Genomic DNA, 20,800 nt, shown 5'->3' on the forward strand with positions numbered 1-20,800 from the left:
TAATACTCGATAAAATGATTAACAGAGAAAGATTGTGAAAAGAAAAAAAGAAAAAAATAATAATAATAATAATAATAAAAAAAAAGAAGAAAAAAAGAAATTAATTAAGATAGAACGATAAAAATGAACGAAATAACAGCTAAGGCCCGTCGTGGCATTAACGTATTAGTGATTCTATCACGCATATAGAATTTTAGCCGTTTCGCTTTTACAAACGCTTAGCGACTACTCTCTACCAGGCTTAGATTATTTTTTTTCTCTCTTTTTTTTTTCCTTTCTTTCTTTTTCTTTTTTATATTTTTTTTATTTTTCTTTTTTTTTTTATACAAACGCGCGAGCAGATTGCTGCTACGCGTAACCTTTCGTAAGATGATCGCCGAGCGTATATAAACCCGTTTAATATCGTTTAACGCATTTTTATAAACATATCTCTATCTATTTATATATACAAATAATAATAATAATAATAATAATATATGTATGTGTGTGTGTTGTGTATATATATGTTCGTAAGTGGATGTGATTGGATGTATGTTTGTATGTATATATGTGCATGTATGTATGCATATATATATATATATATATATATATATATATATATATATATATATACATACGCATACATACATGTATGTATGTATATATAGATGCATGTATCACGTGTACCTGTGTGCGTGTGAGGATTTTTTTCAATGGACAAATCCATTGTTCACAACGTCTTTGCTTTGCTTTGTTGTTGTTGTTGTTGTTTGTTGTTGTTGTTATTGTCGTCGTCGTCGTCGTCGTCGTCGTCATTGTCGTCGTCGTCGTCGTCGTCGTTTTTTCACACTTCGCTAGCACTATTCAACAAATTTCTATGTTACCGATAATTATTCGTCCGAGATAAGAAATCAATTTTCGTTGCCAACTTGGAACGAAGAAACACTCCATTTTTGCCTCTCTCCTCGTAGCTTCCCCATTTCTTGTCTCTCGAGTATTGGAAATAAGGAAGGAGAAAGAAAAAAGAAGAAAAGAAAAAAATTGAGAAGATCAAACGAGACTCGAATTCGAAATTATAATTTTTCCAATTCTAGTTCCTTCTCGCGATACTACAAAGAGAACAAAGAAGAGTCTCTCTCTCTCTCTCTTTCTTTTTTCTTCTTTTTTCTTTTTCTCTTTCTCGAATTTTCCCGCAAAAAAGAAGCTCGATTCAATGCAAATCTTAATCTCGAGTAGTTCATCCTTTTCTATATTTTTCTCCTTTTTTATTTTATGCACCTATATATCGATCGTTCAACGGTAATGATATACGAGCACGATTAGTCTTTCTAATCGTTGACTTTCTAGATTATGTTTTGCCACATTTTTAGGTTCATCCTCTTGGTGGTTCATTGTGCGTGCCGCGAAAGCGAAGACCCGCTTGCTCATTCGCGTCTTCATCTTTATCGAAGCCAGCGTTACTATTATCATAATCATCATTATCATCATAATCATCATTATCATCGTTATTATTATTATTATTATCATTATCATCATTATCATCGTCCTCGTCGCCATCATCGTTGTTGTCGTTGTTATTTTTGTTGTTGTTGTAGTTGTTATTGTTGTTGTTACTATTATTGTTCCTGTTATTCCTCTTTTTGTTCTTGTTTATATGATCATAGAACGATTTAGAAGCGACAAGGAAAGGATGCTCATGGCGTATCACTTTTCTCTAGGTTTCCAAACCTGGTACGAGGCTGTGGAAAGTTTGGATATCGTGGAAAGCTCTGCCACAGCTCTGATTGTTGTTCCTTTCGAATTTGGCTAGGTCAAAATGTTCATCGAGCGATTGCAACTCGACCAATCGTTCCTCCAACGTTTTCGCTGAATCTGCGAACCTAGCAAAGTCACAGATCCTGTCAGGATCGCAACCAACTACATCAGCGACTTCCATCATGCCTACGTCCGTCGATCTGCTTGCCAGTTGAGTACTGGGGTCGTCCAGGTCAGCTGGGAAGAGGACAGAGTTGTTGCAGGAATTTGTGTTGACGTTTGGCGTCATCGTCGTCGTTGCCGTTGGCGATGCCGCTTGTATCGTTGGTGTCGTTGTCGTCGACGTAACATTCGTCGTGGACGTATGGTCGACCATGTTCGTTGGACCACGTACGTCGACCGTACCACCCAAACGATCCTCCGGATAGACCAAGTGATGATGAGCCGATTCCGCGTCGTGAACATCATCGATATGGGAAAGTAATCGAGGGGTTGGTGGTAGGATGTAAAAGTCGCTGAAAACGTCGTCTTGTAGGTCTAACTCGTCGTGCCTTTGACGTTTCGTACTAAGCCCATCGTTTCTCGTATCATCGGCCAACCTAACGAAAGAAACAACAGAAAAAAAAGGATAAAAAATGGATTTTTATCGATCGCACAAATGTATCTTTCGTTTCATATTTTCTCTTTCTCCTTTACGAATTAACACAAATGAGAATAATCCTTCGCTCACCTCTTTCTCGAATTACTGTCATCATCGACGATAAGATTACTGGAAACATTGTTCTCCTTCGTCGAGTCATTCAAATACGTGACCACCGGAAGTCCATAGTTCCTAGTCTTCTCGTCCCGGTTTTCACGCTGCAATCGTCTAACTGCATTGTTTATTAGGACCGATCTGCACAAACTCGCTTCGGGATCCTCGATTCTACGTAATTTTCCAGCGGATATTTTGAGAAGTCGACGACGTTCCTCTCTTGCACGATACTTTGCCGAAATCATCGTGGGTCTGCTCCTACGAATCACTAAGTCCTCCTCCAATCTCATCTTAACGTCTGCAAAAAGAAAATGAAAATGCAACGATTTATAGGTTTTGTTTAAATCGACAACGTACGAGGAATCGTATCTACTCCTCGAATCAATATTTACGATAACCTCGGAGCAACATATTTGATATTTTTAAAGGAAGGGGAATGGAAAGAAATAGACGAACAACATCAGAGATTACCTGGATCGGTGCCTAACTCGACGTATTACGTCAAAGTTATATATCAAATGGAGTCTCTTTGAAAGTGATTATTTTTGATCGAGCTATAATATAAGGATTAGTTCTTTACTATGAAACTTCAAAGTGTATTGTAAGAAGATCATTAAATATTTTCTAGACATCTAATATGTAAATTTCCCTATATATAACTATATCATGGAGTTGAATAAAATTCTATATATATATATATATATATATATATATATATATATATATATATATATATATAATTATGGAATTGGATGAAATTTCATATATATTTAACGAGATCAAAGATCTCACTGAACTACATTTTAATAATGAAAATTACTCCTTTTACATTTTAAAATGGATATCACATAAAAGAAATAAAAAGAAAACAAAATGGAGACGTTGATAAGCAAGTGATCATGTTCTTATAAAGATAGACTACGTCGATAACGACGGAGGTGCCTTTTTCTTTTCCCCTATTGTCAACGGTTGACCCAGATACTCGTTTCCGTCTTTTCGACAAAACGCGATCGAATTGGCGCTAGTGAAACATCTTTTCCTCTTTATTTTTTTCTTTTTTTCTTTTTTAAAACACCATCATCATATTCCCGCCCTACAAAGAAGAATACACAAGAACCACGACGACGATGATGACGACGCGATGCATACTCGAACGTATTATTTGCTTCAAGGTCGACGAAATTATCTCTTGTTGGCGATACACGCATACACAGCAACGTTTCAAAGCTTTCGTAAGGTTCATTGCTGATAGTTCGTTGTTCCATCCGACGATTCGAACGTTCGAAAAATTTATTATAATAATTAATTCATAAAATTCAATATGGTGTTATATCATCGATAAACAATTAGACAAACATTTCGATCCGAAATCTAATATTTTTTCTTCCTTCGAACAACACATTTTCAATGTTCTCTTGTAATATATTGTTTACCTTTATTTATTGTTATTTTTATTGAATATCTTGACCTTATTTAAAGAGAGACCTATAAGAGAAGAATTATATGTATAGTATATAACACAGGTTCGATAAAATATCATAAAATGTCAACAAGAAGTGACGTTACAAAATCGTCTTATCGAACATTGTAAATAATTTCTTTCTCTCTCTCTCTCTCTCTCTTTCTCTACGTGATAATAAATCGTATAATTTTTTCGAAGATTTTATAAAAAGAAGAAAGAAAAAAGGAAAAGATAAATAAATAAATAAAAGAAAATAAGAATAAAATAAAAAACTGTAGACCGACTATGTAAAGTATGAATTATCTCGGTTGGCGTTAAACTATGCGAATACGAGAGATATAACGTCACCCATTGGAAAATAATCTTCCGTTGGGTATAATCGTCGAAAGAAAATAGTAGACAACGATATTTTATCCAGCGTGCCGATCCATAAAGAAGACTTTACGTATTATCCAGTTTTCGACGACGATAACTCGTAGTTTAATGCATCACGATTGAATCATACGGTTGCTATGAAAATGACGTGTAATAGACAGCAGTCACACAATCACCAAGCAAGTATAATATATATACTGCACCTAGTTGGCCGCTTTTTAAGCGGATCTCTCGTTTGCTCTTTTCTACTTATTTTATTTAATACGTAAATATGTATGCCTCTAGATATTCCTTTCGTCATAAAATCTACGTCGTTTAATTTCGACGATTAATGTGCTTACAACTTTTGTAACACAACGTTCTTTAACAACACATTTTTAACCGGTCACGAGTATACTACTCTCGTCTATAACGAGAAGTACGCGTCCGAGTTATTTAATTATTGAAATATAAAATAATGATGCAAATCGTTATTGTATTGAACGGGTCCAAACTATTAAAAGTGAAGGCTAAAAATTTCTAGATGATTTTAATAATAATTAAATATCAATTATCCTCTTTTTCTTGAGATTTTTTGGATTAATGTCTTCGTTCGTTTCTTTTTCAGATTGTGAAACTTACATGAAACTAGATTTGAAAATTCTCGAAAAGGACAGTAATAGAATCGTTTAGAAATTTTTTTAGCCAATCATTTTTTATTATCTCGAATAATGTTTTCTTAATTTCGATATTATCAATTCTTCTGGATTTGTAATATATAATCGAGATGAAACGTATTACCTTTTTTACATACATGTATGTAATAATTATCATAGATGATATCGATGTGTTAAAGAACTACAAAGATGGCCGATAAAAGTTTGAAGGTTAACAACGACAAAGATAAAAATATGAAATCGTTGCTTGTGACCTTCGGTCGGTAAAATAAAAATTTTCATTTTCATAGACAAATCACTTTGAAATATAACTTCGAGGCAATAAACGAGATTAGATTTCTTCGAGACGACTATCTCGTCACTTTCGAAGTATTCTTGTTCTTCTTCTTGTTCTTGTTCTTCTTCTTCTTCTTCTTCTTCATCTTCTTTTTCTTTATAACATTCTTCGAATTATTATTATACACGACACGTCCATTTCCCAAGTACTCGGATAAATAAGAAAATGTTCCTTTTTTTTTTTATTATTCTCGAAGCAAAAATTACTCGAAGAAGAAATCGAAAATAATAAAACTATACGTCGATGTGTTTTCTATAATATGAAATACTCGTTCGTGATTGGTCGACAATTATCATCATTAAGGCAGCTTTTAATATATCCCGTTAATTTAATTCTTCGTACAAAATGATAAATTATCTCTTACGTTTTTTTTTTTCTTCATAAAAATGCTCGAAGAAATATATTACATTTATTTTAATATTAATATATATATATTAATACATTATTTGATTAATATATAGTTTCATGAATTTTTCATAGCATACGTATGACAAAAAATCGCATTTACGAAAGTAGGCTTAAAGATTCGAGCGCGCTTCCGCGCATGTGTGAGTGCGTGTACGTGTCGTGTGCGTGCGTATACATGTCGTGTTCGTGTGCGTGTGAGTGCGTACGCGTAAAGGTGTGTATCTACGAGTGCTTTTTCTCATCGCCTCGGTAAGCGCGTCGTTTTTAGTGGAAAACGAGGACACGATTGTTTCGCCTCGGTGCTTTTTCGGACGCAACTTGTTTCGCTTCCTGCAAAAGGTGATTCTTTTACATCGAACGACGAAAATCCCGTAGAAAACTGTGTATAAGTGATTTACGTACATTATGCGTATATACCTACATACATGCATATGCGTAGAATCGTTTAAACGAATCGTCATGGTTCATGGTTATTTTTATATCTTTATTAAGACGGAACACGCACGATAGATCGATCGGTAAAACAGAAAACTCTTTCTCTCTTAATTTCTTTTTTTATTTTCCATAAAAAATAATTAATTTCTTAGAAAAATGAAAAAAGTAATAAGAAAAAAAAATTAAATTGGTCGGTTAGAAGATAAGTAATTATGTATGTATATGATATATATATATCTACGTATATATGTATGTACGTATGTATAGAGACATGTACGAATCAAAATGGCGGAGCTTCTTCATGCGACACGACATATCGTGGTTTTACATTCCGTTAATAGAAAGCTACTTGTGAAACGAGATACAATTATGCGACTTGGTTGGAATAGTAGAGGAGTAGAAAAAAAAGAAGAAAGAAAGAGAGGGAAAGAAAAAAAGAAAGAATGAAAGAAAGAAGACATGCAGTAAGTAAATAAGTAAGTAAGTAAGTAGAAAGTACAAATCGTAGTGATTTCGTGTGAAATCTGGACGGTAGTCTCCTTCCTAAGAGTAAGTTCCATTTGAAATGGGTCAATTGTAGGTTAACTAATTAAATGGTTACAACCAAACCGAGGGAGAATTAAATCGTTAAGCAAGCCGAAACGTTAAGTTACGTCTATTTATTTATCCGTGCTTTAGAGAGCTCACGCATTCGTGATCACCGGATGACAAAATCGCATATGTATGTATATATGTGTTTTGTATGTATGTGTAAGTACAGTAAGAAGTGTAAATGTAAGTGTACGTTCTACTTTAAAGATACGACTACTACCACCAACCACCATCGTGTTGTTTTACGTATCTGAATTATTTCGTCACTCAATTGTTCCGTTTCGACGCGATTAGTTGCAGAAAAAAAAAAGAAAGAAAAAGAAAAGACAAACAAACAAAAAAGGAACTAGCAAGAAAGTCGAGTTAACTGGGTCGACAGTTGAATCGAATTTATTCGTAAATATTAAAATATACGAGATTATAAATATGAATGCGATGATTTGTCGCGAAATAACGTTTACAGTCATATTTCTATGAAATCGAATTTTTCGCGAGGGGAAAAAAAAAGCAGCCAACGTACTAATATCATTCTCTGGGAATCATACTAAACTCATCATCGGGGATCTTATTTCGAAGAAATTAAACGCGACACTCGTTTTCAGGATTTTCCAGGCGAACGTATTATAAACAGGATATATTCTTTTACACTTCATCGTATTATATAGCTTCCTTTGATATCATAGATTACTTCGTATGTATCGTATGTACATATAGGTCGTGTTACTTCTTAGGGCTTGCCCTTTTAGAAACGAGTGATAATCTATCATCTGTTTGACAAATATATGACATTGTTGTCTGCCTTATGAGAATATCGATATTCGATACGCGCACACACATATGCATGCATGCACGATACATTTACAATGATAAGATAGAAAGTAGTTTTTGAAATGTTTATGGGAAAATATTTTTTTTTCGTTCCTTTTTCTCTTTATTTATTTATTTATTTATTTTTTTTTTAATTTTTATCGAATGTACGCATCGAGAACCGTGTCGTGTAAATCTGTCGATGAATATAAAATGATAATGAAAATGAAAATAATAAGAAAAAATAAAAACGAAAAGAAAAAGAAACATTTTTTCAACTAATGCTCGTTATCTAGTAAACATCGTTATTAATTAACTTCCAACACTTGGTGTTATCACGATGATGGAGTCACGAATACGCGCGTTCTCGAAATAATCAAGTACGACAGCTTTAGTTAGATGATCGGTCGATAGATGGCGACAATCGCGCAGAATGGCGACGAACCCATCGTCGTGTCATACGAATTCCGTTGCAAACCGAAAGAATCGACATAACGGTGTGCGTGTGTGTGTATGTGTGTTGTAAAGCATGCGCTCGCGCGCGTGACACTTGTTGCTAAAAAAAAAAGTAAGAGAGGAAAAAATGAAAAAAAAAAAGAAAGAAAACAAAAACATTGGCGGTTTCAAGAAAAGATCGTCCAAAAGTTACTATGTATCTCAGTCTCTCAGTAAAATCAGACTTCGAAAAAGGTAACGCAGCACACTTATTGTTGGTCTTTCTCTCTCTCTCTTTCTCTCTATTTCTCTCTCTCTCTCTCTCTCTCTCTCTCTCTCTCTCTTTCTCGCCTTCTTCCTTATGGAATCTCGACTATTCGATACCTCCTGCTTTTTCTTTACTACGTGACGGAATGTTAATGAGATCCAAGATAAGTTAAGAAATCTTTTTTCTTTTTTTTTCTCTTTTTACAAGGTTAACATTTGCTATAGAGATATGAATAATAATGATCGTCGTATCGACGCTTTTCTATTTTCTTTTTCTTTTTTCTTTCATTTAAAAGAGAATTTTTTTTATAGGTTGGTATTACATGCATATATACGTTAATATATTCCTATTTAGATACTTTTCTTTGTTCATATCAAGTTTTACTTTTTCATTATTTAATCTCAGATTATTGCGTATTTATTATTGTTTATTATATCTTTGTACGAATGTCGAAAATTTATTCGTTAACGTTTTTAAGATATAAACGATTTTAAAATATAACGTATTATGGATAACGCTGATTGGTGGAACCTATGATTGGTCAGTTCTCGATGAATCTTTAACAGTTTGTTTTTTTTTTCATTGGTCGATACGATCGTTTACCTATTTTGACCTACTCTCTTATGGGGGAAACAGATATTCAAGAAGACCAAAGTAGTACAATGTAGTTCTTCGAAAGTAGTAGAGACTTGCGCATAGAGAATGTATATATATGTGTATATATGTACGTACATGTAAGTAAGTACATAAACCTGTTTCAGAAAGTGAGTGAAAGACTTTCTTTACATATCTATCGATCGATCGATCGATTTCGAGACTCCATGAAAACGTGCCGTGACGTATTATTCGACGTCCGCTTTGCTATTACGTTGAGTAGAATCGTCGGTTGCGTTAAGATTCAAGTTTCGAAAGTAATTCTCTAATACTATTTGTCGAATCCGATAGAAATAGGAATGAGAACGCGTTGTCTGAAATTACGAGAACTATAGTCATATATACTGTGAGAATTTGATTAGATCGTTTTTCATTTTCGGAAAAACAATCCATCGGACGAAAGGTTATCGTTGTCTTTCTCTATCTTTCTCTCTCTCTCCCTCTACATATCTTTATAGCTTGAATATATCGCGAACATTGTTAAAAGTGATTTGCGCGACAGTAGCGACACGTTACGGACGATTACCGTAAATGTAATCGATTTGATTTCAGATATCGAAATATAGATTGAGAAGGATATACATGTAAAGATATGTTTTAAGATAGAGAAAGGTAAAATGGCGTCGCGTAAGAAAGAGTGATCATTTCGTTGAAAGTTTCAAAGATGATATTCGTGAAATATTTGAAGGAAGAGGAAAATTCCAATGGATAGGAAAGAAAGAGGAAGAAGAGGAAAGATGGCAGGATGAAGTGAAGAAGGAGAAGGAATATGAGGAGGAGGAAGAGGAGGAAGACGAAGGAAGGAAGGAAGGAAGGAAGGAAGGAAGGAGGTGCACCAACGAGATAGGAGGAGGCGATTTTACGCTCGAGGTACGCCTAGGCTAACTTTCTCCGTGAATGAAAAAAAATACGATATAAGATATATACGCGTTACCTAACCTATAAAGTCTACCTTCGAAGTCGCTGACTCGTGCGTCCTCTTAGAACCCTCTTCCCATCCCCATAGCTCTTCAACCCTCTAACATCTAACTCATTTCTTCTCTTTCATTTTTAAACGTATTATATCCTCGTCGCGTCAGTTTTCCTTTTCTTTCATTTTTTTTTTTTTTTTTATATCCCTCTCTCGTTGGTTATGTACATACATACATATACATATATATGTGTGTATGTATGTTTATATATATATATATATATATATATATATATATATATTCTACCATTCGACCTTGTTGCGGGAGAGTAAAAAAGTGTTTCACGTAGCAAACTTTTTTCATTTGTGCACATACACACGCTGAAAAGTAGACGAACGTATATATTTCTCGATTGAAATAATTTCTTAGGAAATATCAATCTCATCGATTGAAAACATTTGATTTCTTATAATTAGAGATATTCGAGATTGTAATGTTTTACATTAATTTGCTTTTCTCATTTCGATAATGAAATAATTCATTAGCTTGGCTCCTCCCCCTCCACTCTCAGCAATGGACTCTCTTCGATCGATTTCCGTTCTGCGAGACGATACCAACATTTGCACGCATATATATACATACGCGTATACATATATACATATATATATACATACCATACGTCGGACCGAGGCTTGTGCTTTGCAGTTTAGCTCGTAGTACATACATATGTATATATCATGTATGTACTTACTTCGCTGGATGCGTACCGTTACATCCATCCTACTCTTACATCATTGTTCTACAGCGTTTGCCGATTAAACGGAACTTTAACCTCAAATGAAATTAGATCTTATTAGAAGTGCATCTTCGGACAACTTGAAATTATATATATACATATGTATATATATATGTATGTATGTATGCATGTATATGAACAATTTATTAACATTAAATCAATATTAATCGATATTCGACATATCGATTTTCTTCGAATACCATTTTAAAAATACTGCAGGATTATTCGAAAAAAAGAAAGAAAGTAATATTTAGAATAGAAAGAAGTAAGTCTACCTTCGTAAAACAAGAGATAATTCACGTAATTTATTAACAATAAATCAATATTATTAATCGATATTCGATTAAACGATTTGTCTCGAGCGCCATTTTGAAAATATAGCATGATTATTTTGCCGACATTAAAAATTCGAAGGATAGTATAATTAATTTATTAACAATAAATCAATATTAATCGATATTGGATCGAACGATTTTTCTCGGTTGCCATTTTCAAAATATGGCACGATTACTCGAAATAAAAGAAATATGTCGGAAGTAAGTTCTTACTTACTTATTTATATGGCCGAAGAAAAGAAAGATCGTTATATTGATCTATAACAAAATCAATCAAAATAGAGATAGAACAAAATATAAAAATAATGTTCTATTACTTGGTTGCGTTAAAGAAGAGGAAGAAGAAAAAGAAGACGAAGACGAAGAAGAAGAAGAAGAAGAACGGAGGCGGCCATGTCTAAGGAACGTTGGCCCGTGTCCGTTCTCTCTTCAGGGGCCTTGAAAGGAATGCGCGCGCGCGCGCCTCTTAAAAAGAAATCGGTGAATGCGCTTTTACACGCACGCTTATAAATAAATGCGTCCAGTGAACCGGACGTGCATCGTCGAAAAATATTTGACCCTCTCATATACATCGATACGCGTTAAAAATGTATTTCAAAATACATTTTACTGCTATATAATTTTCTTTTAATTGACTTCCGAATTTAAAAACCGACGATCAAATTTAATTAGTTTTCTTTTTCTTTTTTTTTTTCTTTTTTCATGTTTTCGAAACACGTTCTTTCCTCTCCCACAGCCTTTCACTTTATGATAATTTTTTTTCTTTTTCTTTTTTTTAGCACTTGGATAATCGTAATGGAAATTATTGGATGTAACAAAAGTTTTATCAACGATGTTAATAGGATATGATATGATATGATATGATATGATAGAAATTTTTTATATCACGTAAAAAAATTGATAAAAGTTATATATATATATTTATATATTATATAAAAACAAAATAGGCAAGAATAGTAAATTTATGCTTTAAAAAAAAGATTTCGTATTAATTTGGATTATCGAAAGTAACTTAAGTATCTCTTAAATATATAGATAGATAGTTTGCTCTACTTTGTTGGTAGCTCTCTCTCTCTTTCTCTCTTTCTCTCCCTTCCTCTCTCTCTCTCTCTCTCTCTCTCTCTCTCTCTCTCTCTCTCTCTCTCTCTCTCTCTTTCCTCTCTACGTGTATATATCTGTAGTATTTTCCTTGGCACGGCTATCGAGCAAGTAGCAGTAGCAGTAGCAGCGCAGTAGTAGCAGAGCTTCTCTTTCGCTTATTGGACGCTTCCATTTTCAGGAGGAAAATGAAAAGGTTTCGATCGCACCTTTTACTTCGTTGGATTCTTTTCTTTCTACCAACGTCTCTTACGTAGAATACATAGGATATTCATATATATGTATAATATAGATATACACATATACATACACACATATATATAAGCTCAGGGTACTCTTGTAAAAATTCTTTTTGCGACTAACTCTCGACAACGACAAGTCTGCGTACATACACAGAAAAAGAGAGAGAAAGAGAGAAAGAGAGAGATATTTGCGACGTCATATATATGCGACGAGGACAATACGCAAGGTTATCGGAAAGCGACAGGGATACGATACTTCGTCTCTCTCTGTCACATTCTCTCTGTAAGTGAGAAGTGTCATGTATATACATATGCTCTCTCTTTCTCTCTCTCTTTCTGTGTGTGTGTGTGTGTGTCGATAATTATTATCATTTTGGATTAATTTGTTTATTAACTGATTTTACAAAATTTCATCTTTCTATCTATCTATCTATCTATCTATCTTTTTCTCTCTGATTATTTGTGCGTATTTATATTACGTGTTCATGAATATATCAGATGAATTGATAATTTATTGTCACAAGTTAATTGTTTATTCAATGATTTTATAAAATTTCATCTCTTTCTCTTCTTCCATGAATGAAAGTATATATTAGTAATATATATATTCGGATATGTTGGACGAGAATAATCGTTTATCGAGTGATTTTACAAAATCGAGAGCGAAAGAGAATTTTTACAAAGAAAGAAAAGAAAAGAAATAAATTATTGCTGACTTTGCAGTAAACAATATTATTTTATTGGAAAGTAAGCGAATCAAAAGTTATTTCCCTTGACAACAATCGACTTCGCTTTCTATTTATCTACCACCTTTATATGTATATATATTTATATATATGTATATATGTACGTATGTAATATGCATTGATCAGTAAGCATTCAATGCAAAGATTTGTTTGTTCGATTTTGCATCACTAATAACTTCTTCTAATTATCGTTAATTTCCTGCGACTGGTTTACATGAAATATACGACGACCCGATATATTTATTTACCATGTTTTTGAAATTCGTGGTTGGTGACATTGAAAAAGAGACTTTTACATATTTATTATATATTAACTTTCGTCGTTCGTATCGATATATCGTTGTGTGTGTGTGTGTGTACGTATAGTTGATTAATTTTTTTCGAAATGTTTTAACAATCCTTGATTGCCATTAATCGATAATACCAGCCGATCTTATCAGTCTAAAATAAAAATTCTTATCTCCATAAATCTCATTTATATTTGCAGATATATATATATATATATATATATATATATACACAACATCTCGATTGTTATTTTAATTATACCATAAATACATACACATACGTGCAATTTATTTTTTATTATTCTTAAATAATAGTAAAAGAAAAAAAAAAGAAAAAGTCGATAATCGTCGAGAAGATTATCGATCGATTTTAAATAATGGCGCCCGAAGATAAAAATATGCATTCTTAATAACCAGCAATTATTCTCAAATTTAATTGGTTCTCTTTATAAACGCGATTTCTGATTGGTCGAATAGATACGTAAGGCGTCATTACGAATATCATAGATACATATGTATATATGTATGATATGTACCTTCATACGTTACATACGTTACGTTAAGTTACGTACGTTCGTACGTTAAGTTACGTTACGTTACGTTACGTTACGTTACGTTACGTTATGTAGCGTTACGTTACGATTAAGTTACGGTTAGGTTAACACTGTCGTGCTGCCGATTTCGTGGACAGATCGTTTTTGTTTCATGCAAACATAACGTGACGAGTTATCAAAAGCTTGTCACATTAAGGTACTTAAACGATGGCGCACGCGTCACGAGTAATCTTTCCTAGTTGTACGTCTGTGTGTGTGTATATATGTGTATTGCGTGCTAATACGCGTGTATGTCATGTATCTACATATCACACACATATATATATATATGCACTTTATATGTGTCTCTATAAGCAACACAGGAGTACGTCGAATAGCGAAATGGTGGGGAGTAGAGAAATAGGAAAGAGAGAGAGAGAGAATGAGTGGCGTGGAGGAGTAGGGGAAGGGTCGGAGTAGGGGGAGGGGGTACGACGATGCCGACGCAAATATTGTCGAGCGTCGAGTGACGTCACGAAGAGGAGAACAGCAGCGCGTACTACGTTCGCGTTTGGCACATGCGTGCACTGCCTTCTGTGCTCATCCCCTCTCCTCGCCGCCGCTATCCCTCCCCACTTTATTACCTACTCCCTACTCCCTACTCCTTTCTTTCACCTTCCTCACACGACAGGTACGTACGTAGTGTTGTATATACGTGCGGTAACGTGACGACTACTTACATGTCTCTAAAGAATTATCCGGATGCACGCGTGCTTTCTATGCGAGCAATTCATGCTCGTATGTAATATATGTATACGTATATGCGTATGTAAGCGTATATCCTTTGTATTATTAATTCATCAATTAATTTATCTTACTAATCATTTTTTTTTCTTTCTTTTTTTTTTCCCCCTCTTACGACGTATTATCTTCATCGTTATTATTCTTTATTTTTTTTTCTTTTCTCTTCTTTTAGATTCTATTTATTTAAACTTTTTTTCGAAAATTTGTTTATTTATCGCGTTGATCGCTACGTAGATATTTATATGTATATATGCATATACTCTGATCATTTGCATGTCTACTACTTATGTACTTTCGATGATGCTTCTAGTTTCAGTCGATAAGATGGATATATATATATACATAGATATCTATGTACGTATGTTTTAGTAGGAAAATCATGTTCTCTCGGAAGTGCGATAATACCAATATCAATGTATATAGTAGAATCGAGATGGTAGGAGAAGGAAAGAGAAATAGATTCGCATATGTAGGACGCGGTACCGTTTCGCACTACTCGTGTTACGACTTTTCCATTTTTTTTCTCCGGATGACTAATTTCTTTTTTCTTTTTCTTTCTTTCCTTCTTTCTTTCTTTCTTTCTTTTTTTTTATATATAAATCTTTTAAGAACAATTCTAATTTGCAATTAATTCCTTTTTCCTAAGCAGAATAGCGCATGATTCGAGACATTCTTTTTTTGTTTTCATCATTTTTTCATTTAATCAAATTTATATATATATATAATGGAAGATGCGATTAAAAAAAAATCTCTCTCCTTTCCTTTTCCTTTTTTTTGTGTGCTCATTTGTAATTCAGTCAATTCTTATTTTTATATTTATTTATTTATTTATTTATTTATTTATTTATTTATTACTTTTTTTTCCAATATATGCGTATATAATTTTAATTTTCACGAAGATCCAATTTTCAGGATCAAACTTAATTCGTTATTATAATAATAGTTGGATGTTTATTCGAATGTTATTACGAAAGTAATAAGAGAAAAAGAGAGAAAAAGAGAGAAAAAGAGAGAAAAAGAGAGAAAAAGAGAGACGTCGAGAAATTGGCGAGGGAAAAAGAGAAGTGCCATGGTCGGATAGTACTTTATTACCGCGATTTATGTAGTAGAGAGAGCGTACGCGCGACGACCGTCGAGGTTGTACGGAGCCATCGTTAAATAGGCCGTGACCATTCGAACGACTTTCTCCCGCAGCCGCAATGAGCGAAGACTTTGAAAAAAAAGAAAAAGAAAAATGAAGAAAATAAAAAATAAAAAAAAACCGAAAAGAAAAACAAAAAAAAGAATAGCTCTCGTATTTAGTAGAACAGACCGGAATAACGGTGTGTAAATGTATATGTGTATATGTGTATATGTATGTGTGTGTTCCTCTCGTAGTGTCCCTATGAGAAAGAAAAATTGAGCTCTCGTTTTTCGATCCGATTAATCGAAGTTTCTCGATAATAATGATAATAATAATAATAATTGTTATTATTATTACATATATATATATATATATATATATATATATATATACATGTAACATGTAGAAAATGTATAATAGTGTTATTCAAGGATGATATTCGAGATCGAATTCGTTCGTTCGAAGAAAATTCATTCATTTATAAAGGAAGGAAAAGAAAAAAGAAAAGAAACGATCGCATCGAAAATGAAGAAAATTTGTGTTTGAATTACGTAGGAAGACCTTTGAAAATTTCAACTTTGTGAAATTTACTATCTTCTCTATCGTCGTCCTAGTCGTTTTGTCATTGTCGTCGTAGTCGGAAATTAACGTGCGCATTATTTTCCCATAATTTTCCATGCAAGTAAGTCTCTTGGTTACGTTTAATTAGCTTGCTACCAGGGGCTCCACTTTCCTGTTAAATTGCATCAAGAAGTTCGGTACAATGTGCCTCCGACGTTTCGTGAACAAGAAGCGTCGAAACGAATGTGAGTTACGCTAACTTCGACAGAAAGAGAAAGAGAGAGACAAAGAAAGAGAGAGAGAAGAGAGAGAGAGAGAGAGAGAGAGAGAGAGAGAGAGAGAGAGAGAGAGAGAGAGAGAGTTGCTTCGGTTCGTTAATATATTATTACATTTACAAAATAATATATTTTATACCTTTTTTTTTCTTTCTCTCTTTTTTTAAACAAAGTCCGTTCAAGTTGATAATCTCGACGATGTCGATATGACAATCGAATTAATCTTCGTAGGCGATAATCAACGACAACGACTTAACCTCAAAAAACAAATCGTGTAACGACGCAATAGATTTTGTCACGAACAAGATGAGAAAGTTTTAAAGCAGATAATTGTCCTTTATTCTTATCGAAGTTCAATTTGTCTTTGCGAGTACGAGTCTAATCGTTTCTCTGAATTTTCGAAAATGAAAGAACAAAAAAAAAAAGAAGAAGAAAAAACAGAACAAAGTTCAACATACAAGTGAATGACAATATTTATAATATAATCGCGATCGATAAAAGAGCGAACGTAATTATCGAATTAAAAATAGTTATGATCAGAAATTAGAAGTGGAAAAAAAGATCAGTCGATTCGATTCGATCATTTTCACGATGTTAATATCGACGTCGATCAATTACACGATAATTATGAAAGCGAACGAATGAATTGAGATATGTTCGATTGAAAGAGGTAGTACAGGCGTTTTATATAGAGGGTGAGAAAAAAATAAAAAAGAAAAGAGAACAAAAATAAAAAAAAAAAGATCGTTCAACAGAGATTAGAATTACAAAATTTCGCTGAGCGCGCGGCGCGGATCGTCGTTCTCTCCGTTGCCACCATCCGTGCCAAATGATATTCTATTCTTGCGCGAGCTTCTTGTAGATACGACAACGAAGACGACTACGACGTACGATGTGCGATTGAGATACGAGAACGGCGCCGACGATACAACACAACGACGACAAAGACGAAGACGACGAAGACGACGAAGACGACGAAGACGACGACACAACACGTTTACTATTACATAGAATAAAAAAAAAGAAAAAGGAAAGAAAGAAAAAAAGAAAGAAAGAAAAAGAGGAACGGTCGATCGATAGATAGAATTGATCTTTTCTTTGGCTTGCATTTGCTTCGGGGAGCATCATCGAGGGGTACAAACGCGACGATAAGCGCTATCAATCGGAAGCAATGAACGTATATGGGTGTGTATGTATACGTGTATATATGTATATATAAACAAGTATAAATATATACATGTATGTATATATAATTCGTGAAGTCGCCGCCTGTGGTCGCTACGAGAAGTCGCATCTCTCTCTCTCTCTCTCTCTCTCTCTCTCTCTCTCTCTCTCTCTCTCTCTCTCTCTCTCACACGTTCTAGCGGTCACGAGGTCACGACGATTCCCGATCGCCGAGTCCGAACTTTACCGAACAAAGGAACTGCAACTCCGGATGGTTATCTACGTAAATCGAGTCGGTTACGCCGTCGTTAAGCGATAACGGTTAACACTTATTTTTTCTCACTCTTGTGAACTCTCGATCGATTCGTAGAAATAATATATTCACCGAAGCTACCCTCTCTGTACGGTTTTTCCTCCACCTCCTCCTGTTCTACCGACTCTTCTCTCTATCTCTTTTGATTGCACGAACGTTTCAATATTAAAAAAATAATGCAACAGGTTAGAAAATGAAACGGTAACGAAAAATTAAGTATTACTTCTTTTTTTAGTTTTGAATTTGGTATTTCATTATGTGCATGTGTGTGTGTGTATGTGTGTGTATATATATATATATATATATACATTCGTGAAATTAATAGCGTAACGGAAAGAGTTCAATAACACCAAGACAGGAGAGGCTCGCGTGAAAGGAACGTCGCCCTTCACTTTCTCCGAATCACTGATTTCACATACTACTACTACTGTTACTATTACTATATTACTACACTATACTACTACCGTTGCTACTACACCACCTCTTTTTTTTTCTTTTACCAGAGTTAATTGTTGGCTATCTAACGTAAATTTTTATCTTATCTAAATTTCTATCATTGATTATCTACACGATAATCCAATCAAACATCTCGTATTTATATAAGAAATATTAAAATCAGTATCAATAAGTAACATAAGAGATTTTTCTATTTAAAGATGAAACATTGCAAGTTTCTACAGTAATCTTATCGATACGATATTTCTAACGTTTATATATTGGCAAAACGTGTTAAACAGATCGATTCTAGAAAAAGTCGAAATCCATATTGACACATACACACACGCATACGCGCGCGCGCGCGTATTAACCTCAATTTGGAAATAAGGTTGAAGCATCTATTATCTTCTGCATATCTAAAGTAGGTTCATAAGACGCAACCCAGATGCAGATTTCTTTGACAACTCTTATTCGAATTTTTTAACTCGAAGAAAAGAAGTGAAAAAGAGAAAGAGAGAGATATAGAAAAACAAAAAAAGAAAGACAGAAAGAAAGAAAGAAAGCAAGCAAGCAAGCAAGCAAGAAAGCAAGAAAAAGAACATCGAACGATCATCCGCTTACTTTGTTGGGCAAAGGCTGCCGCGTTTGCCATAAAGCTACATCAATACACGGCAATCACGCTAAGAGCAGATGTTATGCCCCCGCCAGACCAACGGCGTCTCGTCGATGCGAGCCGAAGAAGAGTGGAGAGAGAGAGAGAGAGAAGTAGAGGGAAGGAGGGAGGGAGAATGAGTGAGTGAGTGAGAGAGAGAAAGAGAGAGAGGTGAGAAGGTAGTGGGGGGAGCGATCGGCTCGCGTCGCCGATACTCGGCAGCCGAAGTGCTTAGCCGCTGTCGGTCCGATGATACTACGCGCCAACAGCAGCAACAGCAGCAGCAGCGGCAGCAGCAGCACTACTACACAAGGTTTCATGGCACGCGTGCGCGTTTCTGTGTGTGCGTGTTCACCGCCGCTGCTGTTGCCGTTGCCATTGCCGCCGCCACCACCGTCACCACTACTACTACTATTCTACTACTACTACTACTACTACGCACACTAGCGCCTCCGACACGCGAGATAGTTCGTTAGTATAGTCGCGGATTGGCTGGAAAGAGGAGAGAGGGGTTTAGAGGGGGCAAGTGGCATGAGTAGAATGCGATGACGACGATGCGAGAGACCGACAGGACGACGAGAACGTTAGAGAGAGGGAGACGGACAGACAAACAGACAGACAGAGGCAGAGAGAGAGAGAGAGAGAGAGAAGTGAGGTTTGACTCGACGTCGACGTCGACGTCGCGAGAGAACGCGAGTCCGGGACGTGCCTGTGGCGTCGACGATGTAGCTAGACGACGCCTGACGTCACACCTTCTCTCCACCAGCTTGTTACAGAACGATCTACTAACTCTCTCTCTCTCTTTCTCTCTCTCTCTCTCTCTCTCTCATACCTTCATACATGTATATATATATACGTCCACTCACTTGGTTGCGATCGAACTGGACCGATTTTTCATCCGTTCTTTTTTTCTTTTCTCTTTTCTTTTTTTTCTTTTTTTTTTTTAATATAGGTTACGAAATGGCTACATGTATGAAGATTATTAATATCTTATTTGATCGATTCGATTTGGAATATCTAAAATTGATTTCTAAATGAGAGAAATATAATATTAATGATTTCTCACGTAGCAGATTATATTGTTACAAGCGTAATTTATACTCTTATAATTTTCTTTATGCTATTCGATGACTTCCTTCTTTTTCTCTTTTCTTCTTTTCTTTCTCTCTCTCTCTTTTTTTTTTATAGTTTGTTTATTCACTCATTCGTCTTAATAAATAAGTGTTATATGTCCCATACCATATATATTTCTAATCACTTTAATGGTCGTTAATACGTAACGCGATAGCTATTCCACTGATGTATTACACTGATATTATTGATCTAGGACTTGATCGTATATATATATATATATTTTTTCGCAATCTCTTCTTTTCTAATTCCGTTCGCTCCGAATAATCCGAGAGAAATAATATGCGTTTTATATCGAGAAGAAATATGGAAAACTCTTATCTTTCCGTCTTAGTTCAAAGTTCGTTCGGGTTAGTATCGTCGTCGATGAACGACGCAAAATAATAATTCCCTTTATCTTTCGTTTATATTTTTCTAATTTATATTTAATTAGTTTTAACTGGAGTGAATTCCTCGTTAGAAAAAAAAATAAAAA

General features: G+C 34.6%; 1 protein-coding gene and 1 long non-coding RNA gene across 7 annotated transcripts in view; one reads left to right on the forward strand and one right to left on the reverse strand.

Annotated features, from left to right (window-relative positions):
• The window catches only part of LOC127065727 (uncharacterized), a 39,751-nt gene that overhangs the window by 2,530 nt on the left and 16,421 nt on the right, over positions 1 to 20,800 (reverse strand). Inside the window, exons 1-3 of one of the 2 annotated variants that reach the window (XM_050998503.1) lie at positions 19,164 to 20,785; positions 2,465 to 2,786; positions 1 to 2,333 (exon numbers count right to left, since the gene is read on the reverse strand). The exon at positions 1 to 2,333 is cut by the window's left edge and continues 2,530 nt beyond it. In XM_050998503.1, coding sequence (XP_050854460.1) covers positions 1,694 to 2,333; positions 2,465 to 2,786; positions 19,164 to 19,194 — 993 coding nt within the window. In that variant the 5' untranslated portion in view covers positions 19,195 to 20,785 and the 3' untranslated portion in view covers positions 1 to 1,693. Of the gene's footprint in view, positions 2,334 to 2,464; positions 2,787 to 19,163; positions 20,786 to 20,800 lie in introns of those variants that run through there. The other variant, XM_050998504.1, reaches the window with a different exon arrangement.
• LOC127065730 (uncharacterized) overlaps positions 5,785 to 20,800 on the forward strand; it is a 110,570-nt gene continuing 95,554 nt past the window's right edge. For all 5 annotated transcript variants that reach the window (XR_007782168.1, XR_007782170.1, XR_007782171.1 and 2 more), the window contains exon 1: positions 5,785 to 6,637. This is a non-coding gene — a long non-coding RNA (uncharacterized LOC127065730). The remainder of the gene's footprint in view (positions 6,638 to 20,800) is intronic.

The sequence above is a fragment of the Vespula vulgaris genome, chromosome 8 (assembly GCF_905475345.1).
Source record: "Vespula vulgaris chromosome 8, iyVesVulg1.1, whole genome shotgun sequence".
Lineage (NCBI taxonomy): Eukaryota > Metazoa > Arthropoda > Insecta > Hymenoptera > Vespidae > Vespula > Vespula vulgaris.